Raw genomic sequence first — 25,517 nt, 5'->3', positions numbered from 1 at the left:
CTAAAAATGTAACCCAATATCCATTATTAAATATTGTGGCAATCAAATTCTTATTTTTGGTTACAATAATTGTATTCATTGTTTATTGTAACTAATAATTACAATAATTTTGGGAGCTTACTTTACAGACATTATTGGGGATCACTACCTTTTGTTTCTTAACCATATTGCTCCGATGAACACCTGTAAATTTAATTTTAATCAGCTGTTTAAATATAAACTGAATACGATAAATAGTATATTGTATATAAGGTATGCTCATAACCAAATTGGATTTATCTACTTTTCTTATAACTATTGTTGGATAAAGTTGAAGTTAAGTGTAAGGCATAGATATATATATATGGTGTAGGTCTGTAGTTCGTATTAATGTTATGAGATATTGGTATCAATATAATATTATATTAATATTTATATCTGTGATTCGTGTTCTGAAACTTTTTAGCAGTCGAAACAATGATAGTATACTGCGCACCTACCTATAGTTTTTTAATAAAAGTAATCATGGCTGCTATGATGTCATAATATATCTAAAAACAAACATTGTAAATTGCGATTTTTAGTGCTCGACTTATCAATCAATACTATTTGTACATGTATAAAAGTTTATGACGATTTTTGATAAATGTTATTAATATTTGGAGTTAATTTATCAAATTTATCTTAGTTTAAGAGAAAATTAAAAACTGTTTGGCTTGTTGATATCTACAGTAAGTATATTAGTAATTAGTTTTTACTTCTTACTTAGATAGTTTATAGTTAATATATAACTATTATCTTGTGAATTTAAAGATTTGTTTCATACTTCAATATTTTATACAAATTGTAATATCCATATTAATCTTTTACACAATACCCACTCTTCTTGTAAACTTCCTGGAATTTTAATATTAAAGTATTCAAGGATATTAGCCATAAGGAAACATTTAATTCAACATGAATTTCTATTTATTTTATATTCATAGTTATCTTATTTTTTTATAACCAATTATACATATAATTACAATTATAAATTGTGGTTTTATTAATTGATTTGTATTTTAAATAATTACTTATTTGAATAAATAATTAAAATGTTTTACAGATGACGCCTCAACAACTTCCTCATAATAATAATACAACTCTCAAGTTTATTGAACGCCGAAAAAATGAGTGGCGATGTTTACTCTGTTGTCATGTACGAACTGCTACTATTTTTCTTGGTCTTTGGCATTTGGTAATTAATTTAAATTTAAAAATATTCGTTGAATTGGTAAATTTTCATTTTGATGTTTCGTGTTTGAATTATAGATGTTGCAATTATTGGCTCTAAGTACGTTGGTTGTTTTGTTACGTCATCCTGAATTGTTAAAACCTTATCAATTAAGGACTAACTCAATTGAGCATAATGATTTACCTATAGCTTTGGCTGAGCAAAATATCCCTGTTGTAAATACAAAAACAGACATTCCAACATTTTTAAATTATGAAAGTGATGAAATTTCACCGACTAACTTCATAGGTGTATCTACTAAAAATGATCGAGATTACCTTTTATCATATGGAATGTTTGTTAATCATCAGATGCGATATGGTAAGTATTAAACAAAAGTCTAGATTATTATTCTTAAAAAATAAATTTTAAGTTTTTACTGTATTTAATAGTTTTTTAAATATTTGGGTTCTATTTTTAGAAGAATTAAATTTTGCTGCTATCTTAATTTTATGCATGATATTCATAACAGTAACAATGATTTATGGTGCAATCAAAGGAAAACCAAAGTTATTAATGCCATTTTTCTGTATGAGATTATTCGATTTATTTGTAACTACGTAAGTTTGATATATAACGTAATGTATGGCTATACAGTAAATATTTGTGTGATTTGTCTATATTCTTTAGTTTTAAATGCTCTATAATTTGATAACTATCTAAACATAAGAGTATTAACATTCAATTATGTATAAAAAAAATTTCAATAATATAGTGGATAGCTTAAATAAAATGTCTGATAGTTTAAATTAATGAAAATTAATTTTAAAGTAAAATTTAAAATATTTATTAGATTTATATTGTTTTTAGATTGACAGCATTGGGATATTTGTGTTATTTACCTGACTTACAACGTATGATTAAACAATCTGAATCTAACTATGTACCGCAAAGTGTGTCCTCTTTAAATCCAAATTATGTATCTCTGATAATAATATTATCATTTGCAGTGTCAATTATATCCCAGGTTAGTTTATAGAAATTATGAGTTATAGTATTTTAAAAATTATGATGGTTTAAATAAAAAGGTTTATGCTTTAAATAAAACAAATTTAAAAAAAAAATATATTTTTAGTACATAACCATTTATTACTCCCAGAAAAAAACCAAATTGATTGAGCATAATTACTTGTGGTTTAATCTTCAAAAAATATTTAATTTATAATATCATCTATATAAAGAGAAGGGCACTTAGCCTATAATGTGGCGATCCAAGGGACTCATAGTGGAAGATGCTAACATTAATTGTTCTTACTGGCAGAAGAAAGAAATATAATTTCAAGAATATTAAAAAAACCAATTCAGCCAGGCTATATTTCTGATATTATATCAGATCACAAAATTGTTTTAATAGATATAATGGAATAAATTTGAAGTGCCAGAAAAGCCAAAGAGCAAATATGACAACTAAGATAGAGAACATAAAATTCGTTGATTAATAATTAATTTTGTTAAAATGATTATATTTATTTTTAATGTTGTAATCTGACATGTATAATACAGACCTAGTGGCATTATATATACAAGTGGTAAAATTGATAAATTTTGAATTAAAATTTTATAAGCTAATGACTAGTGATGTACTAAATATTTTGTGTTACTTTTTTTAATTATAATTTATGCATTAGTAGACTTCGTTAAAATAATATTTTTTATTATTTGTTTTTAATAATAAAAAAAAAAAAGTTAGTTTTCTATTTTTAATTTTTTTAAATAGTTATTTTTTAGTTGTTTTCTCACATAAAACTGACGGATTCATATTAACTATAGGATAAATGCTCATCAAATTATAAGCATTTTAATACATAGAGTGAGTATGTAGCACAGTCGAAGTATATATTATAAATATACACCAATACAAGCTATACCCACTCAATATATTAAAAAAAAAGGTGCATAACTTAACAAATACACATCCTAAATTTTTTTGTAAAAAAAAAAGCTAAAAAAAATGGCTATTTTTAAATTAAAAACAAATAATAAAAAATATGATTTTAATGTAGTCTAAGAATGCATAAATTATTAAGAAGAAAAATTTTGCAAAATATTTAAGAGATTAGAAGTTATTAGATTTGTTAAAATATTGTGGAGTAACGTCAATATTTAACTATGATTAATAATAAATATGTTAAAAATTAATTTAATGAAAATTATTTTTAGGGATACTTTGTTGCTGTTATGTGGAGCTGTTACAAGTACTTAACCTTTAAACTAGTTTCTTCAAGACCTACTATACATTATATTGAATCAAACTTTGCCGTACAAAATCTTTTACATCCAGATTATGATTTTTCCATGAAAAAATTCCCACCACCACCACCATCATATTCAGCAACTGTAGCTGATACAAATATATCTACACCTAACATTTCACCTCCGCCATATAATTAATTTTGGTTAATCATAAGTGGAAGTTAAGTTTTTTGTCCATATAATTTAAAAATCAAATCAATGACAGTTTTTTAAAACTAGTCCCTTATATTATCTGTTTATTATATTTTCTGAAATGTTTAAAAATAATATAAATATTTAGGTCATTCTAATAATTGATTATTGTCGTCTTGATTGAATTGTAATCTCAGATCTATAATTTTATCGTTTTTTTTTTAGTGTTAAGTGTGTATTTGCTTTTATCATTTATGATGGATTATCATTCCATTTGATGTTTATGAAAATAGTAAAATAGCTCATTTATATTATATTTTCAGTGTTAAATTTATTGTTAAAGCTTAAAATTCTAAGTTTTACTGTTAATTTTTTAATCTAATGTTTTAATGGGATAAGTATTAGGTAGTGGTGGTCGATATTTTGATAATTAGGAATCGATATAAGTCGAAACAAAAATATCAATCTATAAAAAAATCGACTAAAAAAAGATTTGATAGAAAATTTATAAATTAAATCGAAAAATGTTAGGTCAGATTAAAAAATTTGAAAATCGATATTTTTTTAATATGGAGATATTTTTCTCATCAATTTTTAATAATCTTAATATATTAATGTATTTTTTTAGAAATATTTTTAAAAAATAGCCATATACTTAACATAAAAACACAGTTTAATACTTTAAGTAAATCACAATACTATTTACAAGAATTATACAATAAATAGAAAAATATATATCAACGATATATTTGTAAAACTGAATCCATTCGTATTAAAAACGATCTTCACGATATCGAATTAAAAAATCGATTTTTCATAATATCAATTCCAGATTACCTATCAGATGGAGTATTTTTATTTGAATAAATAATTATTTGATCGTCAAAGTTGGAACGATTGGAAAGAATCCATTCAACGAAACAAATATATTATAATCAGATGACTTTTTAGGTTTCCGCGAAGTATATTAGATACGTTTATTAGACTCTATTGTAATCCAACGACAGTTATTATCGTAGAAATCCATGAGAAATATGTTATTCATTTAGTTAGACAATTATTTGTTGATAGTCGGAGGTGTAACAGTTTTATTTTTGGAATAGGCCATTACATTTTTATGGGTTGTTTGAATAGGAACCAGTTCAGCGACGACCTTGAGGTCGCTGGTTTGCTGTTATGATTGCGAGTTAAAATGTTGATACTAATGTATTTCAATTTCGCTTCTAAAAGATGTAAGTAAAAGATATTGTGAGTACTTTTTTAAAAAGTAAACAATTATATTTTTATGAACGTATGATACATGGCGATCACAATGAGCGAGAAGGAAAAAATGTTCTCATTTATTTTTATTTTTTTTTCTGAAACGATCATTTATATGAAAGTACCGTTATAAAAAAAAATTGAATATGTTTGTCAGGGTTGGGTTTAATAATGACCACAGAATTTTGATCTCTCACAAAAATCAGTTTTACATATAAGTTGATAATAATTTTTAGCTTCGATGCCAAGCTGAGAAGGTATTAATTTACCCTGATGTGTTTATTATTTTACTTTATTTTTGTGTCTGCCACTATTTTCTCAGCTCTCCTGGACTGATTTTTCACAACGATACGTCAAAAGATCATAAATCGTATCTAGTTGAAGACATTACCCACAAAAATTAAAAAATTTTTCCTCGTTCCTGTAAATGGTGAAAATACCCCAAAAAATTACAATTTTTAAAATTGATAAATTTTGACATTTTTTTCTAAAAATTTCCATAACTTATTGAAAAATGAATGATTAAAAAATTTTTTATTTGATAAAATAAATTATTTGATTTGATAATCTGACCCTTTATCTACTCACAGAGGGGATTTAAAATAGAAACTTTTTTACAAAAGTCATCTTATTGAACTTAACTTTTGAAAATGTTCCGGAAATATTACGTTCTTTAAACATATGCTAAATTGAAGCTTACATTATGTACTTTTAGTTAAAAAAAAAACTTATCCCGACGTCCTTTCTTCTATGTGCGAATGACTGTCAAAATTGAACAAAAAATGTAATTTTAGTGTAAAAATCAATGTTTTGGTACTTAAAACTGCCATAACTTTTTGAAATATTAACAAATTAAAATAATATTTTTTTATATTTAAACTTTAGGTATTTCCCTTTCGTTTGATATAATTTTTTTGTTACCCGACTCATATCTACCCACAGGGGGGATTCACAATAGCAACTTAACTTTTGAAAATGTTCCGGAAATACTGCGTCCTTTAAACATATGTCAAATTAAAACCTATGTTATGTACTAATAATTAAAAAAAAAAATTTGTTCCGATGACTTATCTCTACTTGCAAATGGCTACCATAGTTAAAAAACATGCTATTATTGTGTTAAATTTTTTTTTTATTTATTTTTAAATACTTTTATAAGGGTTTGTCATAGTTATGAGTCCATTAATTTTTATAAAATTTACATGAATCTAACTTAAATTCAATATAAATTTAAATTTGTTTTAATTATTTTACCTCCTCAAAGTTAAGAAAAGCGACTTTGAATTTTTGAACAAGCTTAAATAAATCTTTATAAAATAAAATATTTTTATAAATAAAAATTATTCATCACAATCACAGTGGTTGCGTTATTAACTATTCAGTCTTATAAGTTTGTAGTACAAAGCTCGAACCCCGCCAGTTAAAATAACTTTTTGAATTTTTTACTTAATTTTTTTTTTTTTGAGGTGGAAAACAAAATTCAACACGAAAAGTTGAATAACAAAAGTATATTTTTGACTCCGAAATTTATTTGTAGATAATTTATTCATAATTAACCACAACTTATTTTCTGAACATTTTTGTATCAAGCCCTTCAGTTTTTACACACATTTGCCATAAAAGTAATAACTTCTTAATAATATTTTATAAATTCTCCGAAAAAATTACTTTACTAAATTATTAAATATCAATCTCATACTAATTTAATTGATATAGTAAATATTTATTCATATAGAAGTATATATTATACTTCTAAATCAAAAAACTACTAATCAGGAATAATGAAGAAAATAGGAGTTAATTTTGCTTTTAGAATAATCCACCAATTTATTAAAATTAAACACTATCTACAGATTTGTATCGAAGCGTTTCTTATAATAGTGTTTTTAATGGCTGTAAAATATTATCTATACTAGTTCCAATTATGCCACGTCCACAATGTGCTACCATTTTTTTGCTCATTAATAATAATAATAAAAGACTGATGTAGAATTATTTATGCAGATATTTTTATTCTACAAAGGGTCGGACCTAGAGTTACATATTCTTAATTTTTCATCGGGAATTATTATTTTTCTAAATATAAATGCGTTTATGTAGTAATTTAATTTCATAACCATTTTAATGATTGAAAAAGTTACCATCGGCATTTTTTTAACTGATAAATCAATCATATTTTTTATTATTCGAACAGAATATTTGACTTTTATCCTCTAAACCAAAATTTTTGTCGACTGTATATTAATAATAGATTTGTTGATTTTCAATGGTTTTTTTAGATTTTTTTTATCGCTACTTTATAAAATAAATTTCTTACTATTTAAAGATATATTATTCAGTTCAACGGTTTATTGTAAAAATTCTACAGTACTTTCATTGAATAAATAATCAAGTGAACAGTAAAATGATGGGTCATTTGCATATAATCTAAACTACTACAAACTATACTTGTTTGACAAGCAATGCCTTTTATATTTTACTTATATTATTTAGTAACTACACAAGTGACGTCATTTTTGTGATTTATATAAAATAATAGTTATAATTTATAATTGCATTATTATAATAATTATAATAATCAAGAATTAAAATTTTTTATGTATATAATATTTTCTACTTTCTTTTTTTTTATATTTAAATTATTTAAATTATAGAAGTATCAACATAATTCAGTGAATAACGGCGTAACAATCAAACGTATAAATATTATTTATTAAACAAAAAAATCTCTAGTGTTCAAATATTTTTTTCGATATATTATCAATTATCCGATAACTGTAAAATATGTACTTAAAATAATCTTGTTTAAAGAGACCTCAATAACAAACTTTAGCAATAATGATGATTATTGGATATAGATAAATCCTTATAAACAGTGTCAAACTGGTTACGAGACTAGCAGTCAACAACACTATTTTAATAACATTAAAATTTTGGCAGATTAGATTTACAAAACAGTTTAAAAAAAATTATACAATTTTATATAACTGTCCCCCAAAAAAAATTATCCTCTAAGTCCGTGTCTGTATATAAGGTTAGATTTATTTAGTATTAAACCATTAAATTTAAATTCTAATATAGTAAAAAATCCGCAACGGAAATTGAAATTGGGTGATTATCATTAAATATGATATATAATCTTTAATGGTAACTATAATTTCGAATGTAGGTTTTAATCTAAACTATTTAGCATTATTAAAAAACTAGTTTCATTTATCTACACTTTTAAGATTAATACCATATTGATATGTAAAATAATGTATTATTTATTAGTTTAAATAGAAGGATAAATAAAAATTTGACATTCGTCTTGATGTTATTTAAGTTTAACATTTTATAAAGCTAATGTAATGCTCGTTAGCTTTTATTGGCTAGGAAATATAAGGTATCTATATAACGGAGAGAGTAATTGTATATAAACCATCAGTAAAAGACGATCATCAATAGTTGATGACCTTCGTTCATATCCTTTTATAGTAACAAATCCCCTTGTGTATGTGCACATATACTTAATGCCATAATTATTCGTTTTTACTTTCAAAACTGCCTCCTTATTGAGGCAACTTACGTGATCACAGGGCCCCAAGAACTGTTTATATTATGTAGACGTGTGATGAATTCTTTTGTTTTTTACCATTGATGCAATAATTATTGCACGATTATAAGTGTTTAAAGTTTATAATTTATAACTGAAAAATACTGAAAATATTGATTAAAATAACTCAATTTTAATTTATTTTATTTTACAGCGATTCGGTTGTGTAAAATTACAAAAAAAAAAAAAAAATGAATACACAATTTATTTATCACTTCTATTAAAAAAAAAAGTAATATTTAGCTAGTAAACTTATACATCATCAATATTTTTAATACAATAAACTTTGCTATACAAAAATTATTAATAAATATATATTTATTAAATAAATATATACGAATAAAATATAAATGAATATTTTATTTATAGATAAATATAGAGTATATTTTAATTAACAAACTAAACGCCATAAATTTCACCATTGTTTGTCACCTAGTACTCAATATATCTAATGACTTATTTGAGTTGAACACTTTTTCGATTTTTAATTAAAACATATTTTTGTAAATAACCATTTCTAAATTTTAATGGTAAAAAAATGTTATCCAGTCAATGTTTTTTGTAATATATTTTGGAAAACTATATTTTTTGTAAATAATTTATTTTTAAAATATCAAATTAATAAAAAAATAGTTAGTAAAAATTAAATTATAATATTGTAATATATTATAATACAAACAACAAATTCTTAAATATGTGCCTAGAATGAGGTAATCATTTTTGTCATTAAATAACCTCGTAGCAATTTAATATACCTACACATGAATTATAATTTATGTATTGTAGTTATTGATCTGCTGTCTGTCAGTGAATCAATGTGGGATCAAAAAGATTTCATAAATTAACTGTATTTATTTCCTGCTCACAGAAAAGCTACGACAAACTTGGTGTTTAAATATTGATGATGGATGAGTTTATATATATAGATTTAAAAGGTGTCTTATTTCAGGGATATCATTCTTTCTTTTGTGGTAATGGATTTACAAAGTTCTAATATAGTATTATATATCTATAGATTAATTGGTTAAGAAGTTAAAATTGCAATAATTTATTCTAATTAATAATTTAATTAAATAAACACTATAATATATACATTAAGTGATTCACTTGTTAGAGACTACTTAATTAATTAAAAATAAAAGTAAAATTATTTTTTTTTTTATTTGATACTTTAAGTTAAGTGGTTTTCTCAATATTTCAATTACAAAGTTTTTTTTATGTTCACTTCTTATATATTATAAGGGCGTTAACTTAAATTTATTTAATAGATCAATGTCTAATTAGGAAAATGACAGGTCCATAGAAACTTTTGGACTAATATTTTGGAAGTTATTGACATAATCATATCTAGGTGAGAAGGAAAAAACGGCCAGAAAATGTTTAGTTATAAAAATAGCAGCACCTCTCTTCATATCTATTCATTAGTTTAAATTGATAATAAGGCAATAAAAAATTATTGAAAAATAAATGACATTAAAATATAGACATTAATAAACATGGTTAAAAATATATTTATTGTAAAATAAATAGAATATATTAGAATTCTGATGATATCAAAGAAATTTTGAACAGTCATAATCTGCTTAAAATAAAAAAATGTATTTAAATTTAAAATTTTATAACACCAAATGGTCATTTTGTATATTTAGTTATTATTTTACAATTTATTTGTTTTACTTTTTTCAAATAGTAGTTTTGACAAAAATATTTTCTTGAATCATTAATTTTTTTTTTTATCTTGTTATTTACTAGGGCTTATTAAAATAAATCAATTTTAACTCTGTACATTTTCATAAAAAAAACATTATTTATAAAATATAAATTAAATTATTCATTGCTATTCAGATAACAATATGCAATAACTAATATTAATTAATTATGAAAAATGAAAGATCTTATTAAATAAATTAGTAATTAGTTATTGCCATTGTCATTGGTACATTTGTCAATGTCAATCAATTAAATTAATTGCACCAATAGTACATTTAACAACTATACATTAAATTATATAACTGGAACTTGTTCCATTAAACAAGTAATTTTTACTTTTACTTTAAAAAACATTAAACAATATATATTTCGGAATGAGGGCTACAACCCCCTTATTGCAAACCGTCTTAACAATTATCATTTTAATTGATATAATAATTGTAATATTATATTATTTCATTTTATTATATTATATTTAAGATTAAAAGAAATTAAAGAACATTTTTTTAGATATTTTTGTAAATTTAAAGATCTTTAAGTTATGCAATTTAATTCTAAATAGTATGCTTAAAATGTAATAGTTAATGGTAGACTGTATGTATTTTTAAAGATATATACGACTATTTAAAATAATAATGAGTGTAGAAGACTATCTTTAAACTGATTATATTATTATTTATAAATGTATATGTAAATTGAACAATAAAGGAAAAAATATCCAGTTTGTTTTATTATTGCACCTAGTAATACCGTAATCGATTGGCAAACATAATCAATGTTGATTTTGTCTATTCAAACTGAATAAATTATTCATTGAAATGCGTTCATTTATCATTGTTAACAAATTCATGAACAAGTTAAATAACCCCGTTATACATTTGTTGGGAGCATATAAAAAATAGCACCCACAGTAATGTGATTTTAACCGCTATAAATATAAGAAAATATTTTGCTGAAAATTTTGTCCACTCATAAGTTCTTCACCGGAAAGTTGATAACGTGGGCGTGCCTTTGTCAAAGGAAGAAACAATTCTCAACAAGACAGACAACCGGCTCGAATGAGTATATTTTAATGAGGCAATAACTCGTCCTCCTACTTCAATTGTTTTACAACCTACTTTCGAATAAGTGCGAATTGATCCTACACATGTACTTCAATTTAACGGAGCCATATTGTTTTTATTGTACTTTCCTAAAATTATCTTACCCTATGAAAAGCAATTATTTATTTTGTATAGTAAATAATTTTTGAAACCTGAAATCTGTATGAATTAATGACTGTAAAATTAAAATTAAAATAGTTTTTGAGCGTTATTACCACGTAATAAATTAGGAAAAAATTAAATTTATTGATAAATTAATGAAGCAAAACTTATATTTAGAGTCTGAAATTATCATTTTTTTTTTGAAAATATTTTTATGTTTTTGTTCCTTAGAAATAATTAGAAAAAAATTACGAACTAGATAGAACTACAAAATTCATTAAAACATAATCATTCTTGTTTTAAACAATTTTTTTTAAATAAAATTTACTGATTTTAGGCCTCCATTTACAAATTCATGGTGCCCTTAAATACTACAATTGAATTAAGTAAAAAAAAAAAGCTTATCAACTATCCATAAAACATTATTTTCCCCAATTATGCTTTAGAGGGCCCACTTTTTTTGTGTGTCTAATACAAATGTTTTTCCATAAATATGAAATTGGATGATTAAATAAAATTATTTAGTTATTAATCTTAATGGAAAATTTTCATTATGTATAAATATGTCAAATCAATATTTAATTGATTCTTTAAATGTAATACATTTTGACAAGTTATGAACTTCCTTTATTTTGTAAAATTTTTTTCTACAAACGAATAATGGAAAATAATGAATAATTAATAACTCTATTATGAAATGCTAATACGTTATTCGGCGCAGATCTGTGTTTCTGGAGTATTTGAAGAAGTATAATTATTTAATCAATGCTTCATGTAAAATTGAGAGAGCTTCTATCAAAAAATTCGTGTTATTTTTCGTCAAGTAGGAGTGATGTATAGTTTCTTATATAGATTTAAAGTACTAAAGACGCTTACTTTTTATAAAGTATTAAGTATATATTATCTATCAAACATATGGGGGTGCCATTCTCCGAAAGTAGAATTCAATTGTTTTAGTTGGAAATTGTTCATTAATAAGGAGATTTTAATAAAAAAATAAAAAATAAAAACTCTACATCATTTAGAAAAATTATTCATTTGACACAAATAATTTTTCGTAACGCCTCCTATACATGTAGCTTCGGGATGGCTTTGGTTCTTAAGTGCGATTGTACCTCAGATTACAATTAAAAAATATTAGANATAAGGAGATTTTAATAAAAAAATAAAAAATAAAAACTCTACATCATTTAGAAAAATTATTCATTTGACACAAATAATTTTTCATAACGCCTCCTATACATGTAGCTTCGGGATGGCTTTGGTTCTTAAGTGCGATTGTACCTCAGATTACAATTAAAAACATAATACTTTGTAACTTGGTCGAATCATCCTAGTCCTCCAATGTGTGCAAAGAATTGGATGACTTTATATTTATATAATTGTTTGTAAATTTATTTTCAAAAACTATTGTACGATGAGCAATAAAAATGAATAGACATCAATAAACTAAAATGTGACTTCTAAAAAAATTAACATTTATGTAAGTAGTAATTTTGTTTTTTAACGAGGTGGACAAATAAGTTAGCATGGTCCTATGAACCTATATACGTTTGCATCTACAAATGCGATGAGTAATTATTTTAATTATAAATAATTAGCTTAGAAAGAGAAATAACCTTTATTACAAAAAGTGAACTGTCCGACTCATAACTGAAATATTTCTCAATTGTTGTTTTTAGAAAGTAAAAACTTACTACACTAAGAAGAATTTCTGAAATCAAGTAACTCTTTATTTCAAACAATCTTTTGACAGATATCGATTGAAAAGAGTCAATTCAGTATAAAAATATTATTTTAATAAATTTAAAGAAATAGATAACTTAATAGCATAGTATAAAGTGTATATTACATTATTATTTGAGTACTATGACTTAAGCGCCTCTTTTAGTAATGAAATTTTGAAATAATAATAAAATTTAATACATGGTCAAGAATAAGTCGTAGTAAATATTTATTTGTTAAAGGTAAATATTGCCCAAGTATTATTTATGCGTGGTCGATAATAACTCATAGGAGTTAAATTTGTTTAATAGGAGAAAATTTGCATAAATGCATAATAATGATGACTTCACCAGAAATATCGTATTGTATCTTAGTATTGCCCTAAAAAGTTATTTCCGTCCAATACAAAACGTAGTACGTCTATTTGTAATCCGTATAAATAATTATAAATTGAAAAAAAAAATACATTTTAAAGACTATTAGATTTTCTTAAAATGATGAAGTATCGAACAATATATAAATAAATAGTTATGTTAAGTAAAAGTTTTGATTTTGAAAATCCACAATTTGTTACATTATTTTAAAGTTGTGTGTATGTGTTCAATATTCCGTCGGACGTCGTGTATTATGTTTGTCGCTAAAAATGATTTATTTTAAGTATTTGTAATGTGCGGGGGACGGATCGGAGTTATCTGTGTTATGGCGTCGCCCACTTGAACGACTAACACCGTAGTGCAAAACTGTTCATGTTTTGTACCACATTAATTATCATAGTCTTCCAAAAAAGGCACATGCAATCTCAATACGTACGTGTAACGTCACAAATACAATATATCAATTAGTGTACAAACCATTAGAATCCAAAACTGTTAATGCTTATTTATTTAAAATTTGTATACGTTAAAATTGTACGGGTCATCTCGAATAACACTTTTCAACAATTGATTTCTTGACTATCAGATTAATGAATACATTTACGCAATTTAGATTTTACTGTGTAATATTACAAATATGTGGGTATTTAAACGTTAAATTAATACATCAATCAATTAATTATTATTGTGGAACTAGTTACATATATTTAAATAGCTTGCATTTGATAATAGCCCTCAGGTGAACTTTCATCAATTATTTTGTTAATCATTAATTATAACAAGAATATAATTATACGTAATGTAATCTGTGTGTGTTGAGATTTTTAAGAATAGATTACTTGCATAAAAAAATAAAAATTATTGTAACTTAACTTTTTTGGACTAATAAAAGTGTTGTTTGTTATTTGTTATTTTTTTTTATGAAATAAATTGAATGATTGATTCCATTGGCGTATGTATGTTAGGGACGAATATTAAAGATTAAGTTTGACAAAAATCAAAACAAAGTTTATTTAATGTGACATTAAATTAATCCAGTTATTGATAAATTTAATTTCTAGTTTAAACTATAATGTAGTATTAGTTCTTATTGCAAATAATTCTAAATTATTGCCACGTAACTTTTCTTCACTGTAAAATGTCTATGATAAAAATAGTGACCTGAAAAAATAAAAAATGAAATGTTTAATAACTTATAAGTTATGATAGAAGTTTAATAACGAATAATTATTAGTTTCTTAACTTCATATTATTATAAATCATAAAATATTGTACACGAAATCCATATTTTAACACCATTAGTAATTTTTAAATTCTCGATCATTTAAAATCAATGATCGTTAAACGTGGTCAATTATTATGACGATAACGTAATTTATTCATAAAAAATTATATTAATTGCAGTAAAACTATAAAAAATAAATAAGTATCTAAAAGGTATCATTCTCAACTGCTATGTAATTGAATATAATTGTTATAATATTAATAACTCCTGGAATGGTTCATTTAATCATTTTGAAATTTGATTTGTTAAAATAAAAATTATGTACTTAAAAAATATTTAGATTGAATAATTTATAGGGCTTTTTTTAGAAGTGTTCCAATAATTCTTTATTTTTGACCTGATTTTGTCAAAAATTTAGAAAATTATTCAAATTTTTACTTTATAATTATGTCGTTTGAATGTCATAAATAATTTATTTTCTTTTGTGCTGCATTAATGCGTTATATTAAAAAAACATACTAAATTGGTCTTTACTGTAAAATTAAATATTAGTTTTGTAGACAGTATCAAGAAAAAAGAATAAGTTGATAAATGTGTTAGATTATTTAAATTAAGTAAAAAGTAGAGTAAATTAGGGTAAGTGTCTATACAGTGTATGAGTTTAATATTGAAATAAATTATTTAACTTTATAGTTATGAACTAAATTGTTCTAACTTAACCAGTTTGATAAATATAAAATCTCGAACTATTTTTAGTTCGGTTTTTTAAATCGTTATAAAATCATCGAGTTAAAATAAAATACATTATATAGATAAAAAAATGTTAATACTTTTATATTATACAGGTGGAATAGATGTAACTGACAACTCATATAACTTATGATCTACATAACATTTTTACTTTTTTTAGCTTCGATGCGAAGCTGAGAAGGTATTAATTTTACTATGATGTTTTTTTTTTTTTTTTTTATGTCTGTTACCACTTTTTCTCAGCTCTCACTGGACCGATTTCTTTCAACAATACGTCAAAAGACTCAAATCGGTAATGTTTCTTTTTTTTTTTTGTCATAAAGATTAGAGATAATCATTTCTGTATAAAGCGCGTTAAACGTTATTATTATCCATGGAAAAGAAATAGCATACTGTTACCAATACATAACGTAATAAGACAGTGTTTACTTCCGTCCTTTATATAATATGGACTAACATTCGATACTATAGGAAAATTGTAAAAAAAATCAAAATTTAACAAATTTAAAAATGCTGTATAAACGTAAATACTGAATTAAAATAAGAATTTTTGGGTATTAAAATTTTTCTATAAAATGGCTATCTTCAAATCTTAATAAAAAATTAATTTTTAAAATATTTTTTGCAATTGCGAAAAATAACATTAAACATATTTTAAATATAGTTCTATATTGTAAAAATTGAATAAAAAAAAAGGATAAAATGTAATAGATAGATCATAAGTTATACGAGTTATCAGTTAAGTGATTCCACTCTGTATAAAACACTTTAAGAATAATATTTTAAGTTAATGACACAAATTAATAAAAATTGAATTTTATTTTAGTTGTATATAGAATATTTTTATTAATCAATATTAAGTAATGACTTGTTCTTATTTTTGTATACAATTTTTGGCATGAAATTTAAAGAAAACATTTTGATTTGAGGAAAAGTCCGATATAACCCTAAAAGGACTCATTTTATATTTGTTTTGAAATAAATGAGGTTTATAGATTATTTTATTGAATTTGGACAATTAATGTAATAATTTTTTCTTTAATTTTTTGTAATTAGTTTAATTATTGAAAAATATTACTATTAATAAAAAAATGTATTCCTAAATGGATTTAATTGCAAAATGATTAAATTTATTAAACTTTGTCAATACTTAACAGTTATTTATTTGTTAATTAGCTTGTTAAAACTTATTTTATACTAACTGGACTTTTACCTCCCCTATTGATCAGGATAAAGCTACCATTTTTCATTTTATTTCAGTTAATTACTCATTAAATAAAGTTTATATCCGACTATTAATACTTAATTTGTGAGATTAAGGGGATTTAATTAAAACTATTTTATGAAATCATCTATGAAAAGTGTCAATTTTTAAACGTTTAAAAACCAGTATGAAAAAAGTGATTTTACATTAGTCGTGGATATGACAGTATATAGAAACGACTCGTGCCGCATACATTCGAAAAATCTCAAGAATCTTAGTGTGACGGCCGCGTTACAGTAATAGTATGTGTACTTGTTATTCGTTGTTGAACAACATTGCTGCTTAGTGTAAAATTATCATTAGTATTAATTTCCTCTTCGGCATATAAACAATTGACCTGTTGATTCAATACCTACAATAGTAATGCTTTCTGTAATGTCGCCCACGGTGTTGATATGTCAATCTCCCAATTGAAAGCATAATATAAGTTGTTAAATACGCAGAATCTAGCCTTAGTTATGATATAAAAACATTCGTGCATATTATACAGTTATTGCCTTGTTTCAAACGTGATACTATTGCCTTACTGGATTTAAATAAGCAAATTCAGTATTGTTTATTGCTCTTTAAAAATCTTTTGATACAGGTCATTTTATTCAATTGCTCAATATTGTAAATTAAAACACATATTTTAGTAATAATTATGCTTGACTGCAAGACTAATATGTCTTAATTAAGCTGATGAACTAATTTGAAAATTCTATTGATTAGTTAAATATTTTGAAAGCGGTGATAGTAAATTTCAGTAATTTTTTGAGGAGAGCAAACATATAGTTAAAAATTCCTATCCTTTTAATTATAAAACAAAAATAGACACTTAAATATAAGAAAATTATAATATTTTTCAAGAATAGATTTCATTACTTGATACTACTTTTAATGAACAATGAAATCAAATCATATTAAAAATATATGGAATATTTCTGTTTTCCTCTGTACCCTTTAAATATATACCCCACAAAACAAGTTTTTATTTGGACTTGGTTTAAAAATACATAAAACAGTGGTGCAGCTATTGGTATAGACCGCTCATGAACATAAAATCATATTAGCGGAGGAAGTGGAGAGATGAATCTCCTCATTACTTTACGTTCTAAAAGCTATTTGGACTTTACTTCCACACAAAATTTCTAATTGCGCTATACCATAAGATATTATACTATTTTAATATTATAATAAAATCATTCAAACTACTTATGAAATGTCTATACAGACTTTGTGTAAAAAAAATTTAGTATATCTAATGTTAATATAAATTTTACATTTATATATATATATATATATATATATACATATATAAAGTTGTTATTTAATTAAGTTTCTAATTCTATGAAACAAATTTAAATAAATGTGTGTGTTAATACGAGACATATTTTCTCAAGTACACAGTTTTATGTAAATAATATTTATTAGTATAAACCCCTTTTTTAATTTTAAAGATGAACCATTACATAGAATATAATTCTACCAATGTATCTATTTACCTAATAAATTTATTCTAAATAATATAAAGCGTATACATTTGTAATATATAAATTCAATAAATTAACAAATTTTATATAATTTAAATGTAAATATTTAAACTAATATGTCCATTATAAATATGCTACACTAAATGTAGCTAAACAACAAATATTCAAATGTCAAATAAGTATTCAATTAATTTTTGTTCTTACAAAACTAACCTGTTAAATAACTTGTGTCTTTTTTCTAATATAATTTTTTATTTTCAAGATAATTTATATAAATTCAATAATATTGTTTTACTTTTTTAGTTAAGATAAGGCACATATGTGTTCTGTATCTTTAATTAACCTCGTGACCTTCATTTGTAAAAATCTTAAACTTCGACTAATTAGAGGTGTAACTCAATGTTATTAAGAAATTCTGCTTTGTATTAGCTCTTTCATTTTTAAATACTGATTGGAAATATTTGAATTTTAGTTTTAATATTAGTTATTGTATTTAAGGTTTTTTTTTTTAATAATTTTGATTCTATTTTATAGAATTGTTAAAAATAATTTGTCATAAGAATTTATATACAATTCATTTTAAGGATATGGATAAAACTAATTTAATTATTTTTAATTTAAAAACTTCCCTATATTTACCCACGTTACACAATATCTGTAACATAGGTAGATATAGGGAGGTTACTCCACAGTATGTTTAATAACCCCAAAAGTACAAACTTTAGTTAATTATTATTATAATCAAGTTTCCTGGTCAATTACTATATATTATTCTAATCTCCTTAAAACGTATACTAAGTATCCCCGACTGTGTTTTAAAGGAAATCTCCTTCATTCTGTATATATATACTATTCTATTATAAAAACTTTTATTGTAATTAAAGAACACTACTACCAAGCATTAGTATAACGATAATAATTAGAACTCGATTGTAATTGAAAGGTCCCTTACAGATTAATTCTTTAAGTTATATATCTTTTAAGGAAAATTGGATGTAAATTAATTTTTTATATTAAAATGTTGAAAGAAAGGTCTTTCTGTATATTGTTGACTATTATACTTTGGTTCCATAATTGTTAAAAATTTAAGTGTACTCAAGATACTTGTTGTACGTATAATTTACTTGTAACAAATGCATTGATATATTAATTCACATATGTGTAGTATTTTGTTCTGAAACAATAGTTTTAAATGCAATAATTAAAACTTGCATTTAAGAAAGGTAGCTTGTGAGTCATTTAAAATCAACCGAACCTTAATGGGTAATATTAATAAACGTGTAAAGGAAATTACATAGAATTGAAAACGAGTCCTTGGCCTTCATTTTTTTTGTTAATAGTCATTAATCTCTATCGTCCTCGATGCTGCACATTTCGCTTTTATAACATTTATTATAAAATTACTTTCACTCTAGGTAATTTTACTGTTTAAATTCGCAACAAAATTAAATTTTCATGTTTAATTGTTAAAATCTCATAAATATGTGTTGGTCAAATGATAATGTACTCAATTTTTTTTGTTAGGGATTAATACGTAGACATTCATTATAATTCCTACCAGTCGATGTAAAAATGAATGTATAACATGCATTTGCATCACGAGGATATTGATATCTATCCTCTTACTATGCATGTTAAATAGTTAAATAAAAATTATAGTTTAATATTTTTAATACTGAAATTTGAGTTTATAATTTATTTACTATGGCAATTCATTAAATAAAATAGTTATATGCGCTACTTATGCCTGTCAATTACTTTTTCAAAAACTAAATGTAAATTTATGAAACCTTTTAAACTTATTTTATTTACCTATGGCTGATGTTGTTTTCAAAACTTCATTTTATTTTGAAAAATTATTCGAATATTTTAGACTCTAAACAATTTATTTTTGAAGTTCAACTTTTTAACTATTAAGTATAGGCAATTCTAAAATATCACAAAAAGTATCGAGATAATAAATTCGCGTATATAATAAGAATACAATAATTTACGTAAGAGAAATCATAATTTAAATTCATTTGTTTGTTTATTATTTATAAGGCATCATTACATTTATGGTATAAATTTCTTCATTTGAGTTTGAAACAATTTTTAGGTCAAAGAATAAATGTAAAAGTATACATATATTTAAATTATAAATGAAAATATAATTTACTTATTAATTACATAGATCATATAATCATAGTTATTAATTTGTATATTGTTTATATATTTCCTGAATTTGATTTCCACATATAATATAGCAATTCAATAAAATCAATTATTTATGATACAAATTAACGAATCTGTAATTACACATATAAATAATAATTACTAAATAACTATTATTTAGGTTTTAGCTAAACAAAAATTTGTTTCAAATTAAACAATTTATATCTCGATTGAATTACAATGGTTTTGTTATAAAAATAATTTGGTAATAATATATATTAACAATTTTAAAAGCTTCTATTTGTTCTATATAATTTATTTAAATTGAAATATTATGAATATATTTGACTTAGTACATTTGCTACAGATAATTATTTTCCTGGAAGATAATATCTATAAAGTTAGTCAGGCTTTTCTAATTCCTAGACAAATATATAAAAAAAAACATTTTTGTAAATGATAATTTCAATGTGAATATTTGTGTTTTCGTAGTTATTGTTTATTTCATTATTAAGATTTAATAGCTATGTCGGTTTGCACGATTAACATTACTTTTTTTACGAATGTAAATAATGAATGATGCAAAATGATTTATCTTAAAATTTTATCGTGTACACAATTTTTAATTGTTTAAACCGCAATATTTTTTTTTTAATTGCAAATGAATTGTCGGAATAAACTAGTGTTGTTTCAGCAAAGCCATAAATGCAGTCTAAGCGGTATTCGCCCTTCACTCTCTCGAGTTAACCAATACTTTACATAGGGATTGCACATTTGATAATATGTAACTAGGATAAGTTAAAGTCGTTTCATGGAATTAATATTATAAAGGCTTATACAGAGTGTGCCATCGTTAAAAAATAAATAAACCTTGTTATATCACTTAAATATAAAATGTTTTTTAAACCGTCACAAATTATGTCAAAATAATATTGATTGCACAATCAAATATTATTATTTATTAAATTTTAACATGGCTATTTTACATTTGTTGGATAAGGAAGTAATGATATCTAATACTTTTATCTTCGTCATTATTAAATAATCATTTTCAAATACGTTTTTAAAGTAGTTACTAAAACATGTTTAAGTTATCAAATGTAATAACTAACTGATATATTTGATTTTTTGCTGGTAATATCTGCTTGATGTTAATTCGTATGTTACATGAATCATGCGGTATATGGTTAGAAAATACATTGCATGGGTTTTGCTATTAAACATTGCCATTTATTTAAAATTCTTATATGGAAACAAACAAGTTTTTTTTCTTAGTTTTAAATAGGAATAATTTGTAGTTATGATTTTTATGCTTTACAAACTGTATGATTTTTTAAACGTAATACCATTTAAAATACTTATAAATGTATTTAACAGTTACAATAAAATAAAAAGGATTATACAATAAAAAATAATTGCTAGTATTTTAATATCATAACAGAGTAGAAAAGTTCTCTTTAGATTCCGAATCGGACTTAAAAGCTTTATTACGACTAACAAAAGTTACTTATCAGTGAATTAAATTTCATTAATTATTGGTTTTAAAAAAGTTAGATAGTTACAAAACAAAATGATATTGTAATTAATATTTTTATGTTCATAGTCAATAGAAGTCATGAAAAAAAGAAAATTGTTGAATTATAGAAAACTACAGGTAATCGGTTGATGGTAAAGAATAGAAAACTGGGATTTAGTCTATAATAAAAAATTATTAATAGGAAATGGTATAAAAAAGGTATTCGGGCATTTATAGGCTTTACACTTAACATTTTGTACTATGTAGTGGTCAGTGTGAAGATTACCTGCTTGGACAAGTACCTAGCAGAGTCGCCAGAGGGTGACTTTTCACTTGTTGCCAAGCTGTTAGGAATGCGGTGGGATTCGTTGTGATAAGAAACACATAGGCTTGTAACCTCCGGACCGACGTAGGCCCCCGTAGGAGTTACCGAAGGACAGAACGTAATCTGCTTCATTGAGATTTCCAGACACCGGTTAGTATCCATAGTGCCTCAATACAAGACGGTACAACATCGCGAATAATTTATTTATTTATTATTTATTTGTTCGTATTCTCTTATCAAGTTATTAATCTGATCCTAGCAAGGCAGGTTAGATAAGCATATTACTTTTAATCTAACACATATTCATAGTTAATAATTAACATGTTATACTAATTTATTTAATAAAACCAACATTTAATTTCACTGTGAATTAACCCTTATATTTAATGACTATTTAAAGTATCGCGCAATTTTTATTTTATTTTATTTAGTGAAAATCAAGTTCATATCATAATACAGGATAATCCTCTAAAGGTAGTTATAAATTCAAATAGCATGTTATTACTTAAAATTAGTTAAATTGTAATGTTTTAAGAGTTATAATATTTCAATAATTACATATTCGTTTGTTTTTATCCTCAAAAACTAAAATAGAGGTTTACAATTTTTTTCAATGAAGTCATCATTTTTAACCCGTCTTAAATTACTGAAGATATATATTAGGATGTTATTTTTAGATAATTATTATAAAATCATTAAAATGTATATTAAGGGTAATATTTATAAGGAAATAACATTTATACTGTTGATTATTATCTAAAAGAATGTTTATTGGTTTTGACATTCTTTTTGACCTGGTATTCAGTTATATTACTGTTAAGAATCAAAAATGTACACCAGGAAAACCTATGACTCTTTGAGTCATCTGTAGTTAATCACAAATAAAATTAAATGTTAGCATATATATTAATAATTTATTACTAAAAAAAGGGTTTAAAAGTATTACAAACACGATTTTTTTTTTAATTGTAGTTATTTTGTAAAAATTTGTCAATTTCGTCGGAAAAGTAAAAATAAATTAAAACTTTAAATAGCATTTAATGGAATTTGATATTTAAACAATAAAAAATATACCTAACCTATAAAAAAATTTACTTTTTATGATTATTTGACAAATAACATGCTTTACTATAAAAATCATTAATAATTCTTTTGAATAAAAACTTTTAGATATAAGGCACAGAAATAAATTAATATAGTACTGCCAATAAGTGTCTTCACAATTGTAAGCGAGCATGAATTTTATATTATTATTTTATAATATAGTATAAAACATTAGAGCATTTAATAAAATATATTTTTCATTAAAAAAAAAAAGAAATATGTATATAATCATGGATTTAGTTAAATTGAATTAGCCTTACAATTAACAGTTTATAGTTAACATTTATTTATTACAAATAAAGGTATTTATTAATCTATACAAAGTGGAATTAAATTAGTGTCACGTAATTTTGTAACAATTTTGATTGTTTAAAAATAACAATATAAGCTTAGTATAACTCAAAACAAAAGCAGCATATAAGCTGTCAGGTCAAGGAATATCCCGTAGGGCGAATAACTACATATTTGCAAGTGATAATGTCATTTTGAAAACCTTTCAATTATTTACAGAAAAAATTCAATACCCAAAAGCTATGTATTGATTAACTTCAATCTTTTATTCGTAAATTCATTAGAAAAATTTTTCTTGGGGAAAATAGAAAAGGGCGCTTATTTATATATTTAGTATATGTAAATAGTTGGCTTTAATTTAATTAATAGAGTTGTTAAATTCTGTTGAAATGAAAAAGTTAATAGTGAAATTTGGTAATTCAATTTTAAAGTTAATAAAGTAATCATCTATTTTCTGATCCTTAGATCGCTAATAAAAATTGTCTTTTTTATATCTTCCTAAACCACACTTTTAGGCTTTTCATTATGAGATATTAAAAAAAAATAATAATAATTAAAAAATAATCATATAGTCATATTAATAATATTAAATGAATAAACAATTAGTAATTTAAAAAATTTTGTTGATAAAAATTTCATGTCGAATATTACTATTAAGTATATCTATGATTATTTTATTAATCTACATATCTTATTGATACTTTTATTCGTTTTGATAATGATGATAAATGTAATCGTCATGGAGATATTATGTATATTTCCTAATACCTCAGTTATATTCTTCTTAAGGTTCATAGTCCGGTGCGTTGCCTGATACAGGGTAAGCGGTAGTATACATGAATTTAAATAAAATATGGGATATCGCTCATGGAATGCAATGGGTACAATAATACAACCAGTTTTAGTGTTTCTTCGGTGCTATGCCGCCACCGTACTTAATAGTTAATACGAGTAATATGTTGATGATCTGACCAATAGGTAAGAATGCTTAAGTTATGACAAATGCAGGAACAAGTCAGTTTCCATTTTTTAGCACTTAAATGCTTTTACGGTTACATCATGTTCTAAACTAGTTGATTAAACAAAATTATTCGTTAAAAATTCATTCATTCATCTGAGAAATCTTTTTTTTATAAATTATATCAATATTATTGTTATCCTCCTCAATGTTAGTTTTATAAACTTTACAATATATGAAATAGTTTCATACAGAAAATATCATATTAACTGTAGTAATTTTTATTTGTTGAATAATAAATAGGACAAAAGACAATATGAGGCCGTTAGATTGTGCAAACATTGTTTAAAAAATTTGAGTAAAAATAATTTGTATCGTCACTGTCATGCAAAATGTAGCCAAGTGATTTAAGAGAATTATATTATTTATTTTTTGTAATAATTGGAACTTGAAAAATATATTAAATACTACAATTTTTCGATTTTATTGTGGTTTATCTATTGACAAATATATAATTACTTATAGTTTTAATTTATTTAGGAATCTGTTAACTTTTTGAAGTTTAAAAAAAATACATAAAAAAAGGTATTGGCCGAATCTTGTACAACAAGATATTAAATCAAGCACTTAATAACTTTAAGTATTTCAAGGTAACTACAAAAGATATGTACTTCTATTTACTTGCTGTTAGATACTACCCCATGAATATATTATACAGAAAATGGTTTTCACGACATACTTGTGTAACTTTTGTAAGTGTGCATGAACCATAAAGACCTTGAATGAACTTAAATATTATGACTAAACCCAACAATTCATTTATAAACAAACGCTCATATTAAAACGTATATTTTATTTTAAAAATACCTACACGTTTAAAAACTTTCTAGGATAAAAATTAATGTACAAATAGTAGGCTGAAGTAAATATTACAGACAATGTTTATTGCTTG

General features: G+C 23.7%; 2 protein-coding genes across 8 annotated transcripts in view; both read left to right on the top strand.

Annotated features, from left to right (window-relative positions):
* Window positions 1-542: 542 nt before the first annotated feature.
* On the top strand, window positions 543-8,728 carry LOC126906710 (lysosomal-associated transmembrane protein 4B). The gene is made up of 6 exons (XM_050687464.1): window positions 543-710; window positions 1,085-1,216; window positions 1,291-1,573; window positions 1,674-1,812; window positions 2,063-2,219; window positions 3,413-8,728. Exons 2-6 carry the CDS (start codon window positions 1,085-1,087, stop codon window positions 3,641-3,643), a joined length of 942 nt encoding a protein of 313 aa, XP_050543421.1. The 5' UTR covers window positions 543-710; the 3' UTR covers window positions 3,644-8,728.
* A 13,622-nt stretch (window positions 8,729-22,350) lies between these two features.
* The window catches only part of LOC126906695 (serine-rich adhesin for platelets-like), a 35,068-nt gene continuing 31,901 nt past the window's right edge, over window positions 22,351-25,517 (top strand). For 4 of the 7 annotated variants that reach the window (XM_050687443.1, XM_050687440.1, XM_050687444.1 and 1 more), the window contains exons 1-2: window positions 22,352-22,479; window positions 22,644-22,686. The gene's annotated coding sequence lies outside the window, so the exon portion shown is untranslated. Of the gene's footprint in view, window positions 22,687-25,517 lie in introns of all 7 variants that reach the window. The other 3 variants (XM_050687446.1, XM_050687442.1, XM_050687441.1) reach the window with 3 other exon arrangements.

This window comes from Daktulosphaira vitifoliae, unplaced genomic scaffold (assembly GCF_025091365.1).
Source record: "Daktulosphaira vitifoliae isolate Bord-2020 unplaced genomic scaffold, ASM2509136v1 Scaffold_5, whole genome shotgun sequence".
Taxonomy (NCBI): Eukaryota; Metazoa; Arthropoda; class Insecta; order Hemiptera; family Phylloxeridae; genus Daktulosphaira; species Daktulosphaira vitifoliae.
This window is presented reverse-complemented; position numbering and strand designations above follow the sequence as displayed.

Bases quoted from the DNA above. Each gene is read 5' to 3' on its own strand.
- LOC126906710 (XM_050687464.1), top strand. From the start codon at position 1,085: ATGACGCCTCAACAACTTCCTCATAATAATAATACAACTCTCAAGTTT. The intron at 1,574-1,673 runs GTAAGTATTAAA...TTCTATTTTTAG, and splicing joins TAATCATCAGATGCGATATG to AAGAATTAAATTTTGCTGCT. The intron at 2,220-3,412 runs GTTAGTTTATAG...AATTATTTTTAG, and splicing joins CAGTGTCAATTATATCCCAG to GGATACTTTGTTGCTGTTAT.